The following is a 23,274-nucleotide window of genomic DNA, read 5'->3' as shown; positions in this document are numbered from 1 at the left end:
GGACGATAACTCTTTGGCATAAAAAAAAAAATTGCGGTTTTGCTTGGACTAACCAGTGAGACTGGTTAGTCGCTCCGTGGTGAAGACCGCCTAAGTTTAAAGGCCGAGCTTGGTTCAAACGATCAAAACACGCAGGTCACTGGGAAGAGACACAAAGACAAGATGGATCTATGGCTTTTCTGTGAAAATCCAGCTCATTATGGATTCTTTCTTCTTGGTTCATTTGTTTTATCGAGACTACAAGATAACTTAGTTTAAGGGAGTACTTTTTCCTCAAGTATGCTTCTGTAGAAGCTGTTTTAAAATGATTTTTCAACAAGTCTACATACAGCAAAAAGACACAGAGAAACTAAGTAAGGTAAGTCAGTTTGTATATTTCTTATGAATCCTATGAATCACAGGCAGCGTTTCATTAGATATGTGAATACCCTCATATCTCCACTCTTAAAAAGTTATTTTCATCTGGTGTTAGCAGTTCTTTGACAACTTTGAAAAATGTCAAACAAAGTACTTATTGTCAATTGTGGACTTTAAAAGACTGCTTTTAACATACTTTTTGTTCGAACGCTTTCACATTTTCTCATTTTGATTTGAATTGTCGAGAAGTTCAGTTACCTAGTCGTACCTGTAAAAATTATCAGATTATTATTCTAAATTTTCTAGGTAAGAATCAGAAATTCAGAAATAGGATGCATGGGAAAAAATATGGCAGTAATTTGCAGAGAGCATAATACAGAAATGAAATATTTGGCACAGCATCCTGGTATAATTTGAGATTATAAATTGCAATATTTCACTTCACGTCGTGGTTTAATTTGGGATTATAAGTTGGAATTATTTCACTTGACGTTCTGGTACAATTTGAGATTATAACTTGGAATATTTCACTTCACGTCGTGGTTTAATTTGGGATTATAACTTGGAATATTTCACTTGACGTCCTGGTACAATTTGAGATTATAACTTGGAATATTTCACTTCACGTCGTGGTTTAATTTGGGATTATAACTTGGAATATTTCACTTGACGTCCTGGTTTAATTTGGGATTATAACTTGGAATATTTCACTTGACGTCCGGGTAGAATTTGAGATTATAATAACTTGCAAATTTCACTTGACGTCCTGGTTTAATTTGAAATTATAACTTATTTCACTTGACGTCCTGCGTACAATTTGAGATTATGACTTGGAATATTTCACCAACGCCCTGGTATAAATTGAGACTATTACTGAAATATGTCATCATGATATGCAATTTTTCACTTGACGTCCTGATATAATTTGATATGACAAGATTATGACTTGGAAAAATTTACTTCAGCCTTCTGGAATTAGTCGAGACTGTAATACAGTATTGTTGGAAGACAGTTTAGAATCATTTGTTTATCATGATTGAATTACCTATTTATCAGTTTTTGTAAATAAGAAATTTAATGTCATTTAAATCTGCCTCAAGGTTTTTACTAATCGGTATTTTTCCATTTTAAGCTAATTTCTGGGAATTTCTTAACTTTTCTCCTATTTCATCCTCATTTTTAATGTCTCTTTTTGGGTAAAAAGAAATTCAAGCTCAAATCAAAGCAAGATCAACATACTGCAAAGCTTACAAGCTGGAACTTTTTTACTTTTTCCCTGCAAAAGTTATCATAAGATTTTTCATCCACTACTGTAAAAATTTTTATCAAACAAAACAGGAAAGTCACAAATTCGAAATTGCTAGTATTTATAAAACTGTCAATGATTTGTATACATATCCTTTGTCTTTGAGCAAAATGGTGGTGGGGAGAATATACTATAGCTTTTTATTTACATGGACTTTAATATATAAAAGGGGTAAATATAAGGATATAATCCTCAGGCAAAAAAACAACAACAAACAATTAAACTTTACATGATTTGATGTTTTTTAAGAAATTTGTAAGGTGAAAGTTTAGATAGATATCCTTGTTGCAAAGAAATTACAAACTTATTAAAGAAATGACTGCTCATAAAAATTTGTTATTCTAAGAAAAGAAATTGTAGTTCCAAGAAAATATAAAAGGAATAAAAGGGAGAGGGCATTCAAAAAGAAAGATATCATTTCTTGGAATCTCAGTTTCTTTCTCCCGCCTCTTTTTTTTTGTTTTGATTTTTTCGAATACCGAACACAGTTGGCCTCGCATACGGAAACTCGAATTCGTACGATTTGGGCAGTTTTTGTATTTTGTGCCAAAATCGTATAGTCTAAGACTAGCAACTCTACCGACTGTAAACTCTTTTCGGCAAAAAACCCGTTTGCGAATTTTCTTCGGCTTTGGGCTTTTTTCTTTGATAGTGATTCGTCTTAGACTATAACATAGTCTAGTAATCGAATAGTAGCAAGTTTCCCTAATCTGATAAAGAAGAAGAAACTCCGGGCAGTTTCTGATTACTCAGCGCATGAAACTAATCAACTCAAAATAAGATAATCTGCCAAGGTTAGCACACCACTTTGATGATCGTTTTTCATCCAGATTTGGGATAAATACTAAATTAACTTTTGGGCGCGATGGTTATCCAGGGGGTTAAGCGGTTAGTACCGTGGTGGTGTGCCATGTGAATGGGATGAAATCACTTAGTATTTAGGTGTACTAACTGCAAACAAGCAACATGCTGAATGGACCTACCTAATGATTAACATCAGATGAAAATAAGAAAAAAGTGACAATAATTGTACAAAAATTCAGAATGGAAAAATAAAGCTTGTGTGTTGAATAATGTAAAATGGTAAAAAGGAATTTCCCCAAATACGAAAATCACTTAAACCATTCAGGCCCAAAAACCTTTTAAGCTGTTTTTGGCCCAAATTTGCCCAAAATTATTTTCCTTAAAAATCTGGCTCCATCACATTTTGGGCATTACCATCTTGCATCATTGTGCAAAAAATCAGAAAAAAATCAGAGTCAACATTGAGAGAAGCTATATTTTCTTATTTTGGTTTTTGGGAATTTCCCCAAAATATAAAAATCCTTCTTTTATGGCGAATAAGAATTTTCCAGGAAAAACCACTTCAGCCATTCTTTAGAGAATCTTGCCTTCCATCTTTGTACAAAAAATCAGAAAAAAGTAATGACAGGATTTTGCACAAAGTCCAATAAACCCTATTTTTAGGCAGTTTTTGGCCCAAATTTGCCCATATATATATTTTTTTGAAAATCGGGCTCTGACACATTTTAGGAATTGCCATTTTGCATCATTGTGCAAAAAATCAGAAAAAAATAATGAGTCAACATTGAGAAAAGCTATATTTTCTTATTTGGTTAAAGGGAATTTCCCCCAAAATACGAAAACCGTTTTTAAAGGCGAATAAGAATTTTCCGGGAAAAACCACTTCAGCCATTCTTTAGAGAATCTTGCCCTCCATCTTTGTACAAAAAATCAGAAAAAAGTAATGACAGGATTTTGCACAAAGTCCAAAAAACCCTATTTTCAGGTAGTTTTTGGCCCAAATTTGCCCAAATAAATTTTTTCTCAAAAATCGGGCTCCGTCACGTTCTGGGCATTGCCATTTTGCATCATTGTGCAAAATATCAGAAAAAACTAATAAGCCAATCCTGAGAAAAGCTGGTAACAGACGGACGGACGAATGAACGGACGGACATAGGTTAATTTATAGAACCTCCACCGGGGTACCCGGAGGTGGGTCCAAAAAGGGTGGTTCCTTGTTAAAAAATTGCTAAACTTTGGTAAAAAAGTTTTTTTTAAAATGTTAAAAACGATTGGTAGATTGTCATAGAAATTCGATATTCTAGAAATATTCAAAAGTGTTATTTTCTATTGAAAAATAGACAATTGAAACATTTTAAAAGATATTAGATTTTGTTTTATCCGATTTTATTGGCCCAGAGCTTTAGCGTACTGGGCCTTTAAAGAGAGTCGTGTTCGTGTGTAACGCTAAGCTATTAGCCGCATTCCGTCATAAAGTAAAAAACCATCCAGGCTGTTTGGCTATAATGGAGAGGCTTGAACAGATAAATAAAACAATAATAGAGATCTACAGCTTCGCGCTATATTTTTTGTTCGGGAAAGACTATCAGTTTTGTTTAGAACTTAGATTTTCGTTCAGACCGCAATGTTCGTTATTTATAATCAAATCAGCCTATGCCCAGGCTAGCTCTCAACAACCTGGTTGGATTTCTGCGAAACTTTCTTTTAAAATCTTATCGAGAAAGAAGAAGGATGCCTTTATACAATTTCTGTTTAATTTCTTTTTGTCAGTCAACCGTGGTGTGGCAACATCTCTCCTGCTTCCAAGTGCCATGAAAAATAAGGATTAATTTTTGAAAGGTATGTTGCTTTTTTTCTGGCCGTCAAAATAGATTTACCTCACTCGCAGACAAACATAAAAAGACTCAAAAAGTGGAACTAAAAAAGTTTGTTTACATGCATCCAACTTTACAGGCACATGTTCAACTTTTTCGCACTCAGACCTTTTTTTTAAACTTTGTCATTTTTACCCCTGCGGACGACATTTTCGTAAAAATTAGGGCATTGGTTTGGAATTTCCTTCCCAGACCCCCCCCCCCGCTCAATACAATAGGATCTATCATCGGGACAGCTTGATGACAGATCGAGATGTGATTGATGGATTACTTATCGATTCGGATAGGAGATTGATCAAAGATTGATACTCAAGATTTTATAAGCTTATGATTAATTATCGATTATGCATTCGATTTATCATCAGTAATCTTTTTCGATCATATTGATTTTTATCCATTCTTTCTAATGATCGAGCTCTATCGATTTACAATCGATATACTTGATTGAACTAATACTAGCTTGATAAATAATCAGCAAAGGATCAATACTCAAGACTTTTTTATGGCTGAATCCTCTATCAATCTCCTAGACGGCAATCACAAACTATCTTCATTTCGCGTCCTCGTTGGATTTAAAAAGTGAGTCTGTCGGTCGGTCGGTAGTAAAAATTTTCGGGTTTTCTTAAAATTGGTCTGTGAGGCGGTAAAAGGTAAAAGGGCGTTAACTGAGGCGGCAGGAGGCCCAATCGCGTGTATGTTTTACGTGGTTTCAGATTATGAGATTTAAACACTGTGACCTTTGACACCTAATGGCACACGTGTAATGATAAACAAAGTTAAAATGCTGCGAATGCGCTAGAAATCGCTCACAAAAATCGAAAAAAATTAAAATTTTGAGCAAAGGAAACGTCATCAAAACAAAAAGTCCGAAAAATTTACCGACTCTCCGACTCAATTTTACTCAATTTTCAGGAGTATGTCGGGCGACGCGTAACGAAGATATTTGTGATTGCCGCCCTATCCGGATCGATAAGTAATCCATCAATCACATATCGCTCTGTCATCAAGCCATCCCGATGGTCGATAGGATTGATCACATAGGTCTGATTCCGTCTTAAAATGTAAATACTTTTGTAAATTACACTTTTTTAGAGGAGGCATTTGAAATTCCATGTTTTTCTCATTTTTCAGAAAATGTCTTAGAAATCCCAAGTTTTTCAAAAATCATTTTGACTTAAATTCTGTGTTGCCCCCCTCCCATTTACAGATTGGAATGGCAGGCATTTGCATACACTTTGGAACAGGGGCAGGGGTACCAAATTTTCGATATTTTCAGTGCACAAATACAATATGGACAGCCCCAATAGTAGTTTAAATTTTCTTATCTATCGCGTGGATACAAAATAGGGGAGGCATAAGATTTTTTATATTGTTGCTGTAAAATCAAAAGGTCTACAGTATTACTGGTATTTTATTGGTTTGATTGTCATTTGACTGGCTAGTTTAAAACGCAGGTCACAATTTCTCTAAAAAAAAAGTGTTAATAGAGCAACAGTACTCTCAGGCCAGAAAGATTACATCATTTAACCCAGAATTCCCTCTCACCAAACCATTTTCAAAAAGTGACCCAGGAGGGGGAGTGGGTTTGAGTCTTCCCTTAAAATTTAAGAACCTTTGTTTTAATCCCAGATGCATCAAAAAAAGCAGTGGCACAAAACAATTTAGGAGAAGTTTTAACTTGGGCGAGAACTGAGTTGGGTGTAATCAGTGAAAAAATGACCACCCTGGAGAGGGTTTATTTTCAGACAGATACTAATAATCTTTTTTTTTCTTTACAGTGTCTTGGTCAGTTCAATCAACCTTAAAGGCATAGGCAACAGAAGGTCAATACTGGTACCCAATTTTAGGTGAGTTCTCTGTCAGTTTCACAGATTGAAGTGGAAGAAAATGCTTGAGTGATTCTAAATAATCACACTTTTTCCAAAAACATATTTGACCTTTACTATGAGTGTACTGAGGCCACTTTTTCCATCTACTCTTCAAGCCCTACCAGTTGCTCATATTAGATATGAGAATTTTAGACCTTCAAATTTTCGTTTGTAAAGGGGACCCTTGTTGACCATTTCAGCCCGGGGACCCCCGTGAGGCCCAAACTTTGTTTGGCTTGCAGCCCTGTGGATTTCTACGTATCAGTGGGAATAAAAAACACTAAGAGAATTTTTCTATTGAAAAGTGCTGGGACAGCGAGTCATGGCCTGGTCTATTTCCCCAAGATTAGTCAGTCATAATCTGAGCCCCTTCAAAAGAGACTTTAAAGTGCAAAAGAGGGGGGTCTGGGAGATAAAAACCTTCATAGAAAGGAGATGCAAATATAAAGGAGATAAATAAAGAAGATAAAGGAGATAACAAATATTTATGTTATATAATTAATGGAACTCCTTGGCAGTGATAAAATTAAGTAATTTTTCTTAGTAGGGGGCTCAATTGCATAGAATCACATCAACAAATCAATGTTGTTTAATTTTAAAACACCCCTTTTAATTGAAGATCTTGAAATGTATACATTTAATATATTGAATTTTTTTCTGTTTTAGGTATCATTGCATCGTCATCATCAGGTGGAGTGCAACAATAGTTATAAATCAGCGAACTTGCATCTATTCAGCTTTCACGGATTTACTTTGAAAACTCAGCTAATCTGGAATCTATTCAGTTTATACGGATTTACTCGGCAAACTCGTTTAACTCTGTTACACTGATTTATTCGGAAAACTCGGCTAAACTTGAATCTACTCGGCTTATATTGATATACTCGGCATCTACTCGGTTTACTCGGTTCAGATTTATATAGCGAATTCGACCCATCTTACAGCTTACTCAACCAATTCGAATTCCTTGAGTTTGCTCGGTTTAAAAGAAATAAATACATTGATATTGTTATTTAACTCTCATTTCTTGTACCTGTTCCCTTCTAAATTTTTCAAAGCATGATTTTTGCGATCCCACCGTGCAAAATTTGTGCGAGTAAGGACTAAAACCTGGCCTTAGGAAGCAAAAACAAACTAGATATGTTTTTAGACTCTGGGCCTTCATGCCCTTGGGCCTCTTGTTGATTTTATGGTGGTCAAAAGGCCATTTTCAAGGGTAGTGTATGGAATTTGAACCAAAATTCAGTTAGTACTAACTGTACTAAGTGTACAAAGGGTGGAGGTGTTAGAGGAGGCATAGTGTCTTGTACTAACTGCTTGACCACCCTCTCCCCCTGCATTAACCATAAACATTAGAACCCAGTCGCTTTTGCTTTCTTTTCAAGCAAAAGGTAACGCGGTTTTGATTTTTATGGCTGAGCAACCAGGTCAGTTAGTCACATTGACACCTTGTAAGGTTTTGTATTCGAGCCTAATCATGGAAATAAAAATATATTTATACATAATTGGTAGATTATGACTGGGGAGGTAAAAGAAAAGATCATCATTGGACAAGTCAAGACAATTTTGCAAAAATCGGTATATAAATGAGTTACTGAACTACATACCATATATGGTCATACATAATCTAAAAAGAATATGATCAGCTGAAGCGAGTTTGAATAAACTTAGGTTATTTGTAAAAATACAACAACTGGTATGGTAACGTTTGAGTTGCCATAGGCTGACTAAAGAACTAAAGAAAACATTGAAGGTAAGAATAAGTCAAAGAAGCTGATAAAGTCCGCTTGGTTTCTATCAAAATCACAGTTTACAAGGAAAACGTACACAAAAGAATTCTCCTTCAGCAAAAGAGAACTATTCTTATAAAGCAGATCAACAAATTATCAATAATTTATAAACAGCAGAAGGGAACCATATGGCAACGTTGACGATTGAAATTCTAACGTTTCCCGAATGATATATTATTCAGTGAACGACACTTCCATCTATATGAAAAATTATATAAACAAAAAACTTGAAATAAAAAATTCTTATTCTACTGCCAGTGTTAAAAAGTTGAACGTAACTTGAATTTTTTTTCAGGTTTCTACGTATGAACAATATGGAAGATCTAGACATTCAATACCATGCGATCGAAATAGAGAACTACTTCCAAATTTTTTACTTGATCTTTGATGTGCTTATTATTCTCTTAAATATAACGGAGATAATTTTCATTGTCAAAGAAATGAAAAAGAAACTACATATATCACAGATTTATCTCCTTAATCTGGCCACTTCAGACGTCATGCTAGGAATAACAGTAGCCGTATTTGCTGCAACCACAATACATCTTCGGGCTGTTAACGACTTAACAAGTAAGGAAGCTCCAATCGTCCGCTTACAGCTTCTGAGTTTGGTTATTGGGTTTCGAATCACCCTCCTTATGTCAATTTTCAGCTTGCTGGCATTGACAGTTGATCGAGTACTGGCAATGGTCTTCCCATTTAAACATCGTTGCATAAAAAAGAAACATGCTGTTTTCGCCTGTCTCGCAATGTGGGTAGTTTCGATAGCTCTCTTCACTGTGAACTCAATTCTTCTTAATAAAGATCGCCCCCACACTCAATTAATATGGCTGACGGCTGAACGTCAGGATCAGGAGTACAATAGAAATGAAACAAGACCATTCGATCCAGCAAATTACAACATAACTGTGTGGGAAAAGCAGTCATCCTATTATCTTGACAGACACGTGGATGAGATAAAATCTATAGAAAAATTAACATGGCTTGAATTTGTGGACGCCTATCAAGACATGGCAGAAAGAATGAAAGATCCAAACATATTTATGGATAACAATATAGCCAATTTATCTGAAATCTCTAACAGATACGGATACCGTTCAGAAAGACTTGGTGACTTTGAGTACATATTAACATCCACGATGGTTTATACGACTACTTTTTTTCTATTTGTTGCTTATTCCTTGATATGGTATAAAATGAAACAAAGTAAAAAGAATCTGAGGAACAAGGAAAACAATGTATCTTTAAGTCCATGTGAAATTCGAAGAAACAAAAAAGAGAGGAAATTTATCGTTCTCTCTGTTGCTATCGTACTGGCTTTTGTCGTATGTTGGTTTCCCTTTGCCATCTTTGCTACACTTTTTGCCACGAGATCATCTGCTAACCTTACAATTGTTTATGAAATGTATTTTGTCCCTTTGGCTGCTTTGAATTCCATCATCAATCCATTTCTGTACTTCAAAATTATGAACAAGATCAAGTTTTGCTCGAGAAACGAGGTACCATCCCGTACACAGTTGACACAATGACCACTACTGTCAACAAACCAGAAAATTCTCAAAACTTGTGAAATGTAATGCATAACAGCTCGATTTAATAGATCAAAACAATGGCAACTATATACCGTATTTGAAGGCTAATTTTTGTCATGATAATTTATTGTACTAGAAGTAGTTGGTATATTTGATACCTGACAAAAAACTGCAAATTAAAGTTAGCTTATTGATGACCTAAATCTTATTTTAATTTATTTTTTTTCGAATCATAACTGGAATTGTAGTTTGTTTTTTTGTGAAATTCATTAGAACTTTTCAACGTTAAAAACAAACTTGAAACTATTAAATCTTCTTCTTCATTATTATTGAGTAGAAAATTATTATGAGAATCTCAACAGAATGTGCAATTTTTTACAGATTGTTCCTTTATTCGATGAAAAATATAGTCAAACTTGCACAACGCATTGGGCTCAACTTCAATAACTTCAGATTATTCATGGACCCGATTGTAGCAAAACAAACAACAAGATTTTAGTGCCCAGGCCCCGAAAATTGAAAAATTTTAAACGAAAAATATCACTGCTAGATATTTTAACAAAGCAGACCCATAGGAAGCCAAATTCGAACATTTTTGAAGTCTCCAAGCTGCTCCTAAGTTTTAGCCTCGTTTTGGCGGAAAAATCGTCCCCAGAGGCTCCAAAAATTGAGATTCTTGATAAATGAAAATAAAACTCAGATATTCACCCAAGGTTGCTCCTTGAGTGCCAAATTTCAGCCGAATCCGACCATTTTTGAAGTCTTCAGACAGTCGCAAAATTTTGGGACATATAAAAACACACGCACACACAGACATTCTCAGATTCTAGCTCAACTGAAGTTGAGAATTGAAGACTTTGCGTTGGCCAATAAAATCGGCATGTGTATTTATAAAGCTATGTAAGCATCTCACCTCATTCGTGGCTTGATTTCTTGCAATAAGAATATTGATCACATCTAAATTCTCCTCTTGCTCCTAAAAAGAAGAGACATTTGATACTTGTAGACTACTTTGAGATTATTTGATATCTAGACTCTTGGAAGGGCGATAAAAGTTTTCTTAACTGTTATAAAATCATCATTTCCAGCCATCCTAAATACAAACGGATATCGAAAAAGTACCCGTACCGTACGTGGTCACTTATTTTAAAGGTGTTTAAAGATAAAGTATGTCTATTATGTCAGTCTGTCCTCTAAAGCATCCTGCACCAAATGTAGTTAATTTCCGTGATAAACAAAGAGGGATGTTTTTGCAGGGGTGGACAAACTAACCAGGTCGGGGTTGTTGACGGTGAATTTGTCGGTTTTTATGAAAGTTTTCAGTTTTTATGAAAGTTGTCGTTCTTTTTTGTCTATTTTTAGTAAATTTGGGATTCTTTAGATAAACCCCCTCATGTGTAATGTATATTATAATAATCCATAGAAAAATAATAGTTTAGTTAATAGTTTAGAGACTGGATGACATAAATATTGATTGATTGATATAAATTTTATCAATGGATGACATATAGAAATTTTATCAAAATAAACAAGCAACATGCTGAATGGACCTACCTGATGATGAAAGTTAGTTAGCAATGCGAAAAGAAAAATGAAAAAAAATCAGTCAGAAAATATAGCATTTAGCGAAAATACACAACACATTAAATTCATCATTGATTGTTGATGGGGGGAGAGAGAAGGGTTGTAGGGAAAAAATAAATAGGAAGTTCTGGTCGCAAAAATCAGTTTTATTGACAATTGAATCATGCTTGATGGTGAAGCATTGTTATCAATAATATTTTTGTGTGAAAAACATAGAAATACAAGGAAAAAATCCAATGAAAATCTGCAAAAACGGCGATTTCCGGCAATACCGGAAAAAAAATTTTCTCAAAAATCGAACTCGGTCATTTTTGAGCATTGCGAATACGCATCTTTCTGGAAAAAATCAGAAAAAACTAAAAATGAAAATTCGAGAAAAAGTCAAAAAACCGGTTTTTCCGGCATATTTCCGGCATTTTCGGCCGGAAAAAAATGTTTTTCAAAAATCGGGCTCCGTCACATTTTAGGTATTGTCATATTGCATCAGTGTGCAAAATTTCATAAAAATATATAAAGTACAGCTCGAGAAATTCAAGAAATACTGTCTTTCCGGCGAAAATAGGTTGTTCCGGAGACTTTTAAAATAGTTCCGGCTTCAAAAATCAATTTTATTGAAAATTGAAACATGCTTGATGGTGGGCATTGCTTTTGATAATGTTTTAGAATGAAAAAACAACCAATTATATGGAAAAGTCCAATTAAAATCTAGAAAAGCAGCAATTTCCGGCATATTTCAGGCATTTTCCGCCAGAAAAAATTTTTTTCTCAAAAATCTGACTCGGTCATGTTTTGGGCATTGTTAATACGCATCTTCGAGCAAAAAATCAGAAAAAACTAATGATAAAATCTCGGGAAAATGCCAAAGAACCAGTTTTCCCGGCATATTTCCGGCATTTTCGGCCGGAAATGAATTTTTTTGAAAATCGGGCTCCGTCACAATTTAGGTATTGATATTTTGCATCAGTGTGTAAAATTTCATGAAAAAAATATATAGTACAGCTCAAGAAATTCAAGAAATACCATTTTTCCGGCGAAAATCGGCTGTTCCGGCGATTTTTAGAAAGTTCCGGCTTCAAAAATCAATTTAATTGAATATTGAAACATGCTTGATGGTGGGCATTGCTATTAATAATGTTTTTGAATGAAAAAAACAACCAATTACATGGAAAAGTCCAATGAAAATCCAGAAAAACGGCGATTTCCGGCATATTTCCGGCATTTTCGGCCGGAAAAAATTTTTTCTCAAAAATCGGACTAAGCCATGTTTTGGGCATTGTTAATACGCATCTTTGAGCAAAAAATCAGAAAAAACTAATGATGAAATCTCAGAAAATGCCGAAAAACCAGTTTTTCCGGCATATTTTCGCCATTTTCGGCCGGAAAAATTTTTTTTTCTCGAAAATCAGGCTCCGTCACATTTTGGGCATTGCCATTTTGCATCATTGTGCAAAAAATTAGAAAAAACTAATGAGCCGATCCCGAGAAAAGCTGGCAACAGACGAACGAACGAACGGACGAACGAACGGACGGACGAACGGACGGACGAACGAACGAACGGACAAGGGTTAATTTAAAGGACTACCTTAGGTAGGTCCAAAAACCTAAGAACAAATTCATCACTTCTTACCTTGATAAGTTTCTTGATAACAGCAAGATGATTTGGGTCTGGGTTTTTTTGGAATCCCAAGCACAATTTCTGGTAGTAAAGCTTAACATACTTTTTGTAAAGCTCTCTGAGATAGAATATAGATGAAATCGTTACAGACTTTGCTTTACTTTATTCGTTTGCATCGAATCATTGAATCCGTTTGCATGAAATATAGAGAAGTGAAGGTCGAAGCTGATGGAAAACATTAACCACTTAGATATTACTCCAAAAAAAGTACATTAATATTGAATATATAGAATATTAAAATATATTTTCCATCACAACAGAAAGTACACTATTCAGAGTTTACTGCACTCTTGTCAATACAAATGTACACATAAAATTTTATTTGTACATTTGACAAGAGTGCAGTAGAGTAGCACGAAACTCTAAATAGTATACTCTTTTACTTTCTGTTGTGATGAAAGATACATTTTAATTTTTTACTTGGCTCTGGTTTCACCGAGCACTCAGCAACATCGATCACAAGCAAAACTATTTAATATCTAAAAATATTAAAAATCAAACAAAAAAAAATCAATAATGTGTATCCACCTGTGTGACTTCATGTATTCCCAAGTCCATTGTTTATAAGAAGTCTCTGTGTAACTCTTCAAAATATACTGCCACCTAAAATGCAAACAGATGATAAAAGTAGAGTATAGCTTTATGTTTCAGAAAAACTAATTCTCAGGTAGACCTTTATTTGTAAAGAGATTGACGTTGTCATGACGTCTTCGATTCAAAAACAAAAAAAATAATGCATTCCTTGTCAGCAAAGACAACTGACAAAAAATATACAGCCAACTCTTTATAATTCGAGCCTCTATTCGAATTTTCTGTAATTCGAACTTAAGTATTGGCCAATCCAGCTCAAAAGTCGTATAAATTACTCCCTGTAATTCCAATCCTTCTATAATTAAAGAAAAATTTGAAAGATCGAATTGGAGGAAGCCAACTGCATCATATTATACATGAATCTGAATCTTTTTTTTCGAAACTTTTAAGAATTATTTCTAATGGCTGAAAAGCACATCATTTATTTACCAAGCTTTGGGGTCTTCCTTGACAGTTTTTAATGGTTTGTACTTTCGATAAATTTGATTGACTTCCATCAACATAAATGAATCCAGTAGCTTCATGATGCCATTGAACTATTAAATAATACAGTTAAATGCTAAATTATACGTGTGAAAAATCAAAGGATTTAAAATCGTAAGTCGAATTTAAACAACTTTTCAGTTGACACAAGAACTTTGTTTTTATGACAAGCACAAAGTTCCATTCAAGGCCAAAATCTATCAGCAACCCTCAGAGTTTATGTAATAGCAAAGATTCCTAAGTCTGTTCTTTACTCTTAGGTTCCAAATAAACGGGGGGGGGGGTTCGAATAAACGGGGGGCCTAATTGCCGGGAAAATTGTACTTCTGAAAACCAAAAAATAAGGTAAATATCAGGCTATTTAAAGAAAAATAAGGGACAGCTGAAAATAATAAGGTCCAGGGGGTTGGAAAATTTTCGAAAAATTAACAAGCGGGGGGAGGGGCGTTTATTTGGAACCTAAGAGTAATCGAAAAGCTAAAGATGTTCAAAAACATAGACTTTATACCTGCTCTTTAGAAAGGCTCAAAGTCAATTCCTTCAAAATAACTTGCATCAGAAACTAAAAGAGAAAGAAGATGTTACATTTATTGAATTTTGAAACATTTTAAGAACTAACCATCATCATTTAAGCCTAATAAAAGACAATCCATTAATGCAAGTACGAGTTATATAAAAATCACAGATTAAAAAATTAAGTCCATAACTATAAAGTTATTGATGTGATAAACATACTTTTGGGTATTCCATGGATACTCGAGCATCTTGGTCAACTTCCATGTGTACTGCCAATGACAACGGTTCAAGGACTATGAAACATTTAGGAAAAATGAATAAAAAACACAAAACGAGTCCAAAATTGCCGAATAGAGATTGTATAAAGACTCGAGATATCAAACTTCAATATTGTGTTCGTCAAAATACGATATCGTAAGTATTATTAGAGAAATGAAAGTCATCCTTTCTAAGTTTAGAAAATCTGATAAGTATAACCCTCCTTTATCTCAACATTTCAGTCGTTGAGTTGAACACGACGTTTACTATTGATGTATGGCTTCCCCTTACAGAAGATGCCCGCTATATTGAGCGGTCTAGGGAGTCATCTCGTTAGAACCACCTTACGTTGTATTTTATACTGCCAACCAGCTTGCCAGACACTGATACGCAGCTTTTCATATCAAGTGCATTAATCGAGCGCGAACCACTGGGGAACAAGATCAGTGCACTCTTCTCTCATCCACGGTGTATTGTGAAATCGATACACGATAGCACAGTAACAGACATGCTTCTTGTTTATTAAGTATTACTATTTGTCTTAAGTATATCAGATAGATCCTTACTGTAATCAATGTGAGTTTTTGAAGATTGATTTGTCACTTGACTTTTCATCAGCGCCTAAAGTGAAACAACATGCGATGGAAGCATATTAAAACTTTTAGTTGTAGTATTGTAAATGATGAATAATCGTAATTTGATGAATGGTAAAAACAATCATGATTTTCATCCATATCAGATGGATAGTTTTAAGTAAGTTTGCAACGCATCTGCAGTCGGCATATCCAAAGGTCCCTCTTTCAATAGCTATCTACAAGCAGAGAAGCATCAAGTGCAATTTGTTGTACTTAGTATAAAGTCTTTAGTGAACCCAAAACCTTGCGCATCGTAGCCGAAAGTTCTACCATCGCACTACACGGTCACTCAGACGGATAATTTAATTATAATACCTTCCAGTTTTCATTCGAAGTCATCGAAAATTGAGTGTTGGAATTCCAGTACAGTGATAGGGAATCCAGGTTTACCATCTGAAAAGGATGTTTGATCTTCAACTTTACTCTTCTCTCAAAATCACATTAAACACATTATTCATGATATGCAACACTGGAGAGTCTCCAAGAGTTTTCAAAAATTTTCACCCAATACGTCACTTTTTCTATTGTTTAAGTGACGTATTGAGTGGAAAATTTTAAAAGTTCTCAAAAGACTCTCAGTGGTGCATATCATGAATAAAAATTATTGCTTTTTTTAATTGTCAGCAAAAGCTGCTGCTAAAAAATGTAAGAATGTGTTGCATTGAGGTGGGGCTACTTACAACTTGTTTTACTTGTTTCATTTACAATGTTTTGCGTCACTTTTTTTTCTGGAGAAAGTTAAAGTTGCCTATCTAGCCCTTCGGGCTTTACAGATATCTGTGCTTACAACTTGAAATGTGAGCAGGCCCTCCTTTATATAATATTTTCGAGCAGCACTATGTATTTTATCACAAGTATAGGCTTACACAAGCAGCAGGTGTACTCAGAATGAAAGTATAAAAAAAACTAATAAGATGGTACTTTATAAAACTTTCTGACAGAACCATCGATAATTGTTGGTATCCAATTGGCTGTGGTAGTCTAAAACAAAAAAATCGAAACTTTGATTCGTAATCACTTTATCTTTAATTTGAGTTCAAGTTTTCCCCAATGAAGTATAAGCCCGAAGGGCTAGAAGTCAATCTCCTTGGTAGGATTTGAAGCCAACAAATCCTACCAAAGTTGCGCGGCCTTGAGCGGCTCGCCTGGTTTTTACACAAATGACAGATTGAAACTAAAATTTACCGCTAAATCTGAAAAAAATATCACTTCACTTTTTCTTGCCTGAGAAAAGAAAGGTTAGAGATTGAACTCTAGCCCTTCGGGCTTTAAACTCAATGGTTTTTCCCAGTCAGCTTTTTGCGGAACGACCGTTTTGAGGGCGCGAAGCGCCCGAATAGGGAGTGTAGCATCCTTTCTCTAGATCTGCGCGTGGCGTAAAAAAATCTGTATATGTACGAAAATTTCTGAAAATGAGCCGGTGGGATGGCGAAATATCGACTTTGCTTCGTGTTGGATGGGGTTAAAATTAGTTTAGCACTATTTGAAGTATTTGTTTCATAAATTTCTTATTTTAATAGAATATAATCTATGTGTTGAGTATTATAATGTAGAATAGTTTTATGAAAATTGCAACTTTTGTACAAATAATAGTAATAGTACCAAAACTTTATCTCCTTTGCTTTTTTCCCGCTTCTTCCAGATGTCTGGGCCCAGTCTTTTTTTCTGCGTTTCATTTTCAAAACAACAAAGATGGCCCTGAAAACCAACGAATCTCTTTGGTTTTTGAGGTGCATGCATCAACTTTTGGACTGATTATGAAAGGTACCCATTGAAAGGTAAATATTCTTTTTTTTTCACCTTTACAGTTTCAACTACCTTTGGAATGTTACATTAGTACCCTTCGGGCTTTAAACTCAATGGTTTTTCCCAGTCAGCTTTTTAATTTTGCCAGTTTCAAGAATAAAATACCTCTGAAGTGACACTGTACAACATTGCACCAACTGAAAATGGTTGGCCAGGTATCGTCGTCTAAATAAAAATTCAATTCCATTAATGTTGTTGAGGAAAATTAAATTTTGAAATTGTCAAAATTGTATCTGAAAAGTGCACGAATTAAAGAAATGCCAGTGAGCAGAGTGGCAGAAATATAATATAGATCAGTATAAATTATAACCTTAACAGTAATTATCAAGCATGTACCTTATCTTCATATCGAACATGGATATTCTTTATTCGAACCTAAGAAAAATTACAATACAATCATTCTTAAAATGGTTCATCTGGTTGTTTCTTCCCTATATGTTATCAGTCTCGACCAAAAAAAAATAGTTATTCCATTTTGGGAGTATATTCTTATTAAAAAGCGGGAGGGGACATTGAAAAATTAAATATAGAAGCGAATTCCATAGAAGCTATAAAAGGAGGCCTTCAATTGAAACTAAATACTTAAATATTATGACTATGGTACCTGTAAGTTCTTCAAGATTTGAGCCTGCAACTTTTCTGCTAACGTGTCATCAGCAGCAGTCCCATCTAAAATGAAATGGAAAGGATATATTAAATTAAATCAGAACTTCTTTTACGTTTGAGCCTTAATAAAGAGAACACAAATTTGTTCAAGATGAGGATATTTTCAGTTATGTATTGAGTAAGGTTTAACTTATTCGAGTTAAGGAAGCATTCGAGTTGTAGAGGTTCGAGTTAAAGAGTTTTTTTAATAGACACATATTGACATTTTTAATTATCATGAGTCAAAACTAATAGTCTCAAGATATTAAAACTTTCATTTTAAAGGTTTTTCTTGAATATTATAATGAGGGTTTGAACCTTTCTCTTTTTCTCTCTCTCTTCTCTCTTAAAAATACACCTGCATGGATGACTTTTAAGCTCAGCCAAAGAGTAAGAAGAAAATACTTTGAGAACACCAAAATTTCTTGGTAGCTATGAAATATAAAAATCTCAAAGGTACATATCGCTAGACGTGGTAGTATAAGAGACAAAGCGATTGAATGATGAAACAACTTCTCATTCTCAATATTTTGAAGATCTTGTTTTCTAAAGTATCATTATCTACAACTCTAAGACCAGGTGGTAATCCTATGCTCATTGTGGGACTTTACCATCAGTGTTCAGGAGATGAAAATGTCACTCAATCAAATATTTGTAAAAATGCTATTGATTACGCGTACCAACATAAGAAGTCAAAGTGGTTCCAATTCTTAAGAAATAAGGATTTTAATAAGGTTGGCAACTTATTAACAATGAATGATAATGATATTGAATATCAAGTGATCAACTTTTGTAGCACAACACAAGCATTGGAAATAGCGTTGAACTTGAAAGTTAACGAAAGCTATATGGTCACCAAGAAAGAACAACATCAAATTCCCAAATGGAACAAAAGGAACATTAAGTCTTGGCAATATACTTCAAGAATTATTCTTGTTATTATACATGCACCAAAAACAATCTCCAAACTGTTACAAGAAATATTTTTCGGTGAAGACTTTGTAGTCAGATTTGTTAATATAGAAGATATAATTCCGGTGTCGTTACAACGAAAAAACCTGCACAGTGACGCTAATATGTTTGATGTGAATGCAAGAAACTTCCTATATTATTTCAACAATCAGGCTAACAGAAACCTTGATCTGCAAAGTTTTGCAGGCTATTGGAACATGAATATAAATCAACACAAAAATTTCATTATTGTTTACCTTGAGAGCAATTTAACTTTCACCAAATTGGACTATGAACATTTTTACAAAGTGATTCAAGAATATACTCCAGAGTTGGGACTTTGTCCTAAGTTTTACACCATAACATTGTCGAATAGTCAAAACGATACGAAAGCACTTTTCAAAGTAATAGAACAGATCAACCAATGGCAGATCATTATGGTTCTGGGCGATATAAACCAATCAAATATATTCATGACTAGATATAGTATTCACTTCATGTTTTTGGATCTCAAATTAAATGTCTTCTTGTTAGATATGCATCAAGATTCAACCTCCACTGAACACTGGCACACCATTGATCTCTTTACATTCAGCACAATGAGTTCTGAAAAAGTGATTTTTTATGAGGCTGGTTTAACTCATATTGAAAAGAAATTATCGATAACATCGAGGGTACAGGAAAAGTTGACAGTCTTTAATTGTATCCAATCAATGGACACACATCTTTTAAAAATGGCTCAACTGATACAAATCTATAGAACAATGAACATATTTAGATACATGACTTTTGACAGGTTTAAAGGTGCGTTGATAAAGAGAAGTAATTCGAATAAAAGTCAGTTGAGATTTATGTATTATGTTCATGGCAAAATCGAAGTCCGAGAGACAAGCAAGAGAGCATTTGTTCCAGTTATTGGGTATAGTGTTGTTAGATACCATACACAAGAATGTCCTGTTCCAGAATGCAGAATAGGTAGTGAAAATGTTTTTGACATACTACCTGCACAAAGCCGTGGAATATGGAGTAGCTCATCGTATGGCTGGAGTTGCCAACAATGTTCTGGCGATCATTTCCAACCCAACGATAAACAATTATACAGTACTTGCTCTCCTTGTCCAAAATATAAATTATCTTCCCCGAAACGAGACTCTTGTTATGATCCATACTCGACAATACATTTGAAGCTCAAAAACCAGAAAGGGTTGATGATTTCTACTGTATTGTGTACACTTGGTGTTGTATTTATCATCACAACTATCGTCATATTCATTAGAAAAAGGGACACGGTTATAGTCCGTGGATCCAATTTTCCAATTATAATGTTACATTTTGTGTTAATGTTACTTTTGTTTTCCACTATCCCTGTACCATTTTCGATTTCTAACGAATCAACAAAAATGACTTGCTTGATGGACCTGATAGTCACCTCAATACTGGCATTTTCTCCTCAGACATTGATTTTCATCAAATGTCAAAATCTATTGACTGCTTTTAATTCGAAGCTAAGATTGACAGAAAAACAGAAACGACAGACTTTCATGTCCCAAATCTTCATTGTGATGATTTTGATATTGCTTGATTTATTGGCATTGTTTTTAAGTTTAAATCGAACGCCAACAAAATTGGATGTTAAAATAAACCACTCCACATATACCAAGGTCTACCACTGCAACACAACATCGCATATGACTGTGCAAATAGTTTTGAACATTATCCTGCACCTCATATCATCCATTCAAGCTTATCGTGGTCGTAATCTTCCTGGACCTTTCAATGAAGCAATGCCAATCGTTTATTCGTCATTTACAAGTATTGTGACATACATGACCTATTTTCCACTTCATTTTCTTCAAAAAGACGAAAACATTAAAATTGTTGCTCGTGTATTGATTATTACGATTGCTAACTTGCTATTTGTTTTGATATTTTATGGTAATAAACTTTACATTATATTTAGGAAACCTCATAGAAACACTCGTGAATATCTACAAAAAGAGATGTTCGAATTATCAAGACAAAGGGTCGAATCGAAACTTTCAAGACACTAATCCAGGACTCCTTCATTCGTTTAAATGGCCAATGCAATACCAATCATTTATTCGTCGTTTACATACTAGTATTGTGACATACATGACATACTCTCCATTTCAATTTCTTCAAAAAGACAAAAGCATCAAAATTGTTGCTCGTGTATTGATTATAACGATCGCAAACTTGTTGTTTGTTTTGATATTTTATGGAAGCAAATTATATGTCCTGATGATAAAACCAGAAAAAAAACACTTTGCAATATCTTCAAAAGCAAATGTTCGAATCGTCAAAGGCAAAGGTCAACAAAACTTTCTTGTTATAAGAACCAATTGTAGGGTTTTAGAATTTCAGGGTTTTGTTCATTTCTTCCAGTTTAATTTTTGAACAATTTTGGTGATTTTAAACACAACCTGCCATAACCAAAGGGGATGGGATATTAATGAAGAAAAGAATACATAAAGACTGAAACCGACACAAAAAAAAACATTATAACTCACTTTCAGGACTTTCTGTTTTTTCACTGATTGATTTGCTTTTCTCCAAAGCTTTGATTTGATTTTGTTTGGCAGCATTACTTTTTCTTTTCTCCTTCTCTTCATTATAAGGCTTCTCTATGAAACATAATGGTATTTATTGCATGACTAAGTAAAATCTATTATTAAATGGATAAATGGATAAACACAGTTTCCTATATCAGAAATAGCACTCTAGCTTTTAGTAAACAAGAAGTGTGCTTCGTTATTCCTTGGGTAGGAAAAATCTTCATGGATTGGTGTGTTTTTATTGTAGCATCAATTCAAATAAAAGCTGAATATGAGTAATTTAATTAGGGTTTGATGCTGTCATAATTGATAACGTCATCATTTTGACAATTAAATTTTGAAATATATTAGCATTATCCAAAACCTGTGGAACTTTGAAGTTATATGGTTTAAAAAATGACTATTTTAAAAAGATTTTGTGATTTTTCAAGATTTTGGCTGGGTTTTATGACCGACTTTTAAAGTTTGGTACACTTTTGCATTAAAATTTTTTTTATATCGTGAGGCTTTGATAATTCTTTTTGGGAATTCTGAGCAAAATAGTGCCAGAGTGTGGCATATTAATTTTTAGACATGAAAATTTCCAATAAAATGGGATATGAGTATACCCTACCTACTGATGGTCCGGTAAGAATGAAAACTTCATCAATTTCGATTTCAACTGGATTCACATAAATTGAGGTCCATGGAATACTAACTGAAAGTTGCCCTGTATGAATAATAAAATATCGGTTATTGTATAGAAAACAATGAGTACGTTTAGAAATGAGAATTGTAAGGGTTTACTTAAAAATTCTAAAAATAACAATTTAGCAATTAGATCAATTGTAATGTAAGCTCTAGTTTAGACGGCCGACTTTCTGCCCTGCCTATTCTAATTGTTAGAGTAGGCAGAAAGAGGGCACAAAGTTGGTTGTTAAAACCTTTGCTTGGAAAGGTTTGAAAGAAGACATTGCATTGACGTCAAAAGAGGGCTATGCATCACTTTAGACAGCCCACTTTATGCCCTCTTTAATTCGCAATTAGAATAGGCAGGGCAAAAAGCGGGCCGTCTAAACTAGAGCTAATTCATCATCTTTTTAACATAACAGTGAGGGATTGGAGCAAAGCTTTTTGTGTCAGACGAAACTTGAAAGGATTGGCCTAGATTATTCAGATTTTACTGTATTTTGACAAATTTTGTGAGAGAGAAAAGCCTCTTTTTGTACCTTACAGACGGAAAGAATTTTGATCTATGTTTTAATAAACAGGGTGAACTTTAAAACGAGTTCAAATATTAATTCTTTTTTCTGAAAGTTGAGCCATGCATCAAATTCTATTATATTTTCTTTCTTTCAAAGATTGATGTATAAGAGTCTGACACAAAGTTAGTGTTGTCATACCAATATACCCTCCATTGACATCTATAGGAAGATCTAATTCAACCTGAAAAAGAAAAAACAGTAAGCAGTTTCGAATATCATTATTGGTTGGCCTAACATTATTGACAATTTTCAAATAAATCTTTTGGGTAAAGAAAATATTTGTTTGACTTTTACTTTTGAAAGGATTAACTAAAACAGCAAAAGATAAGATCTTACAAGTGCCTCTTCTCGGAGTTCCAACTCTGAAAGTGAAACTTTTCCTAAAATAAATTACAATTCAAATTGCTTTATTATTCTTTAGCATTTAGAACATACACAGTTTGAGGTTAAATCTGAAATCCTGAATTCATGCAAAAATTTCTTCCTTTGAATGATCAGTAGGAAAAAAAGGTTTCAAGGTTTCATAAGGACCGATATTTGCCGAAAACTTCTGAAAATGTCTGTTATTCCTTAGAGATTACTAAGATACAGTGAGAAAATAGTGAAGAGAAAATGAAATTTTCCTTACCGCTCCATAATCCAATAGTGAGATTTTCACTATCAATATCTTTTACATATTTTCCAAGGTATTTGTTTAGCAGAGATGTAACAAGGCTTCTGAGCACCATATTTTCTCATTATTAATTTTAAATCAATCTCAATTAGCTTTCTTTGTAATA

General features: G+C 34.1%; 1 protein-coding gene across 1 annotated transcript in view; it reads right to left on the bottom strand.

Annotated features, from left to right (window-relative positions):
* LOC136806714 (intermembrane lipid transfer protein VPS13A-like) overlaps window positions 1-23,274 on the bottom strand; it is a 64,635-nt gene extending 41,361 nt beyond the window's left edge. The window contains exons 1-17 of the mRNA XM_067063306.1: window positions 23,124-23,274; window positions 22,832-22,875; window positions 22,634-22,676; window positions 21,865-21,960; window positions 21,207-21,320; window positions 17,684-17,748; window positions 17,416-17,454; window positions 17,185-17,244; window positions 16,195-16,254; window positions 15,589-15,666; window positions 15,205-15,259; window positions 14,600-14,673; window positions 14,373-14,426; window positions 13,811-13,917; window positions 13,319-13,393; window positions 12,743-12,848; window positions 10,445-10,507 (exon numbers count right to left, since the gene is read on the bottom strand). Coding sequence (XP_066919407.1) covers window positions 10,445-10,507; window positions 12,743-12,848; window positions 13,319-13,393; window positions 13,811-13,917; window positions 14,373-14,426; window positions 14,600-14,673; window positions 15,205-15,259; window positions 15,589-15,666; window positions 16,195-16,254; window positions 17,185-17,244; window positions 17,416-17,454; window positions 17,684-17,748; window positions 21,207-21,320; window positions 21,865-21,960; window positions 22,634-22,676; window positions 22,832-22,875; window positions 23,124-23,223 — 1,233 coding nt within the window. The 5' untranslated portion in view covers window positions 23,224-23,274. The remainder of the gene's footprint in view (window positions 1-10,444; window positions 10,508-12,742; window positions 12,849-13,318; window positions 13,394-13,810; window positions 13,918-14,372; window positions 14,427-14,599; window positions 14,674-15,204; window positions 15,260-15,588; window positions 15,667-16,194; window positions 16,255-17,184; window positions 17,245-17,415; window positions 17,455-17,683; window positions 17,749-21,206; window positions 21,321-21,864; window positions 21,961-22,633; window positions 22,677-22,831; window positions 22,876-23,123) is intronic.

This window comes from Clytia hemisphaerica, unplaced genomic scaffold (genome assembly GCF_902728285.1).
Source record: "Clytia hemisphaerica strain Z4C2 unplaced genomic scaffold, Clytia hemisphaerica genome assembly, whole genome shotgun sequence".
Taxonomy (NCBI): Eukaryota; Metazoa; Cnidaria; class Hydrozoa; order Leptothecata; family Clytiidae; genus Clytia; species Clytia hemisphaerica.
The sequence above is the reverse complement of the archived record's forward strand: the minus strand, read 5'-3'. Positions and strand labels throughout refer to the sequence as shown.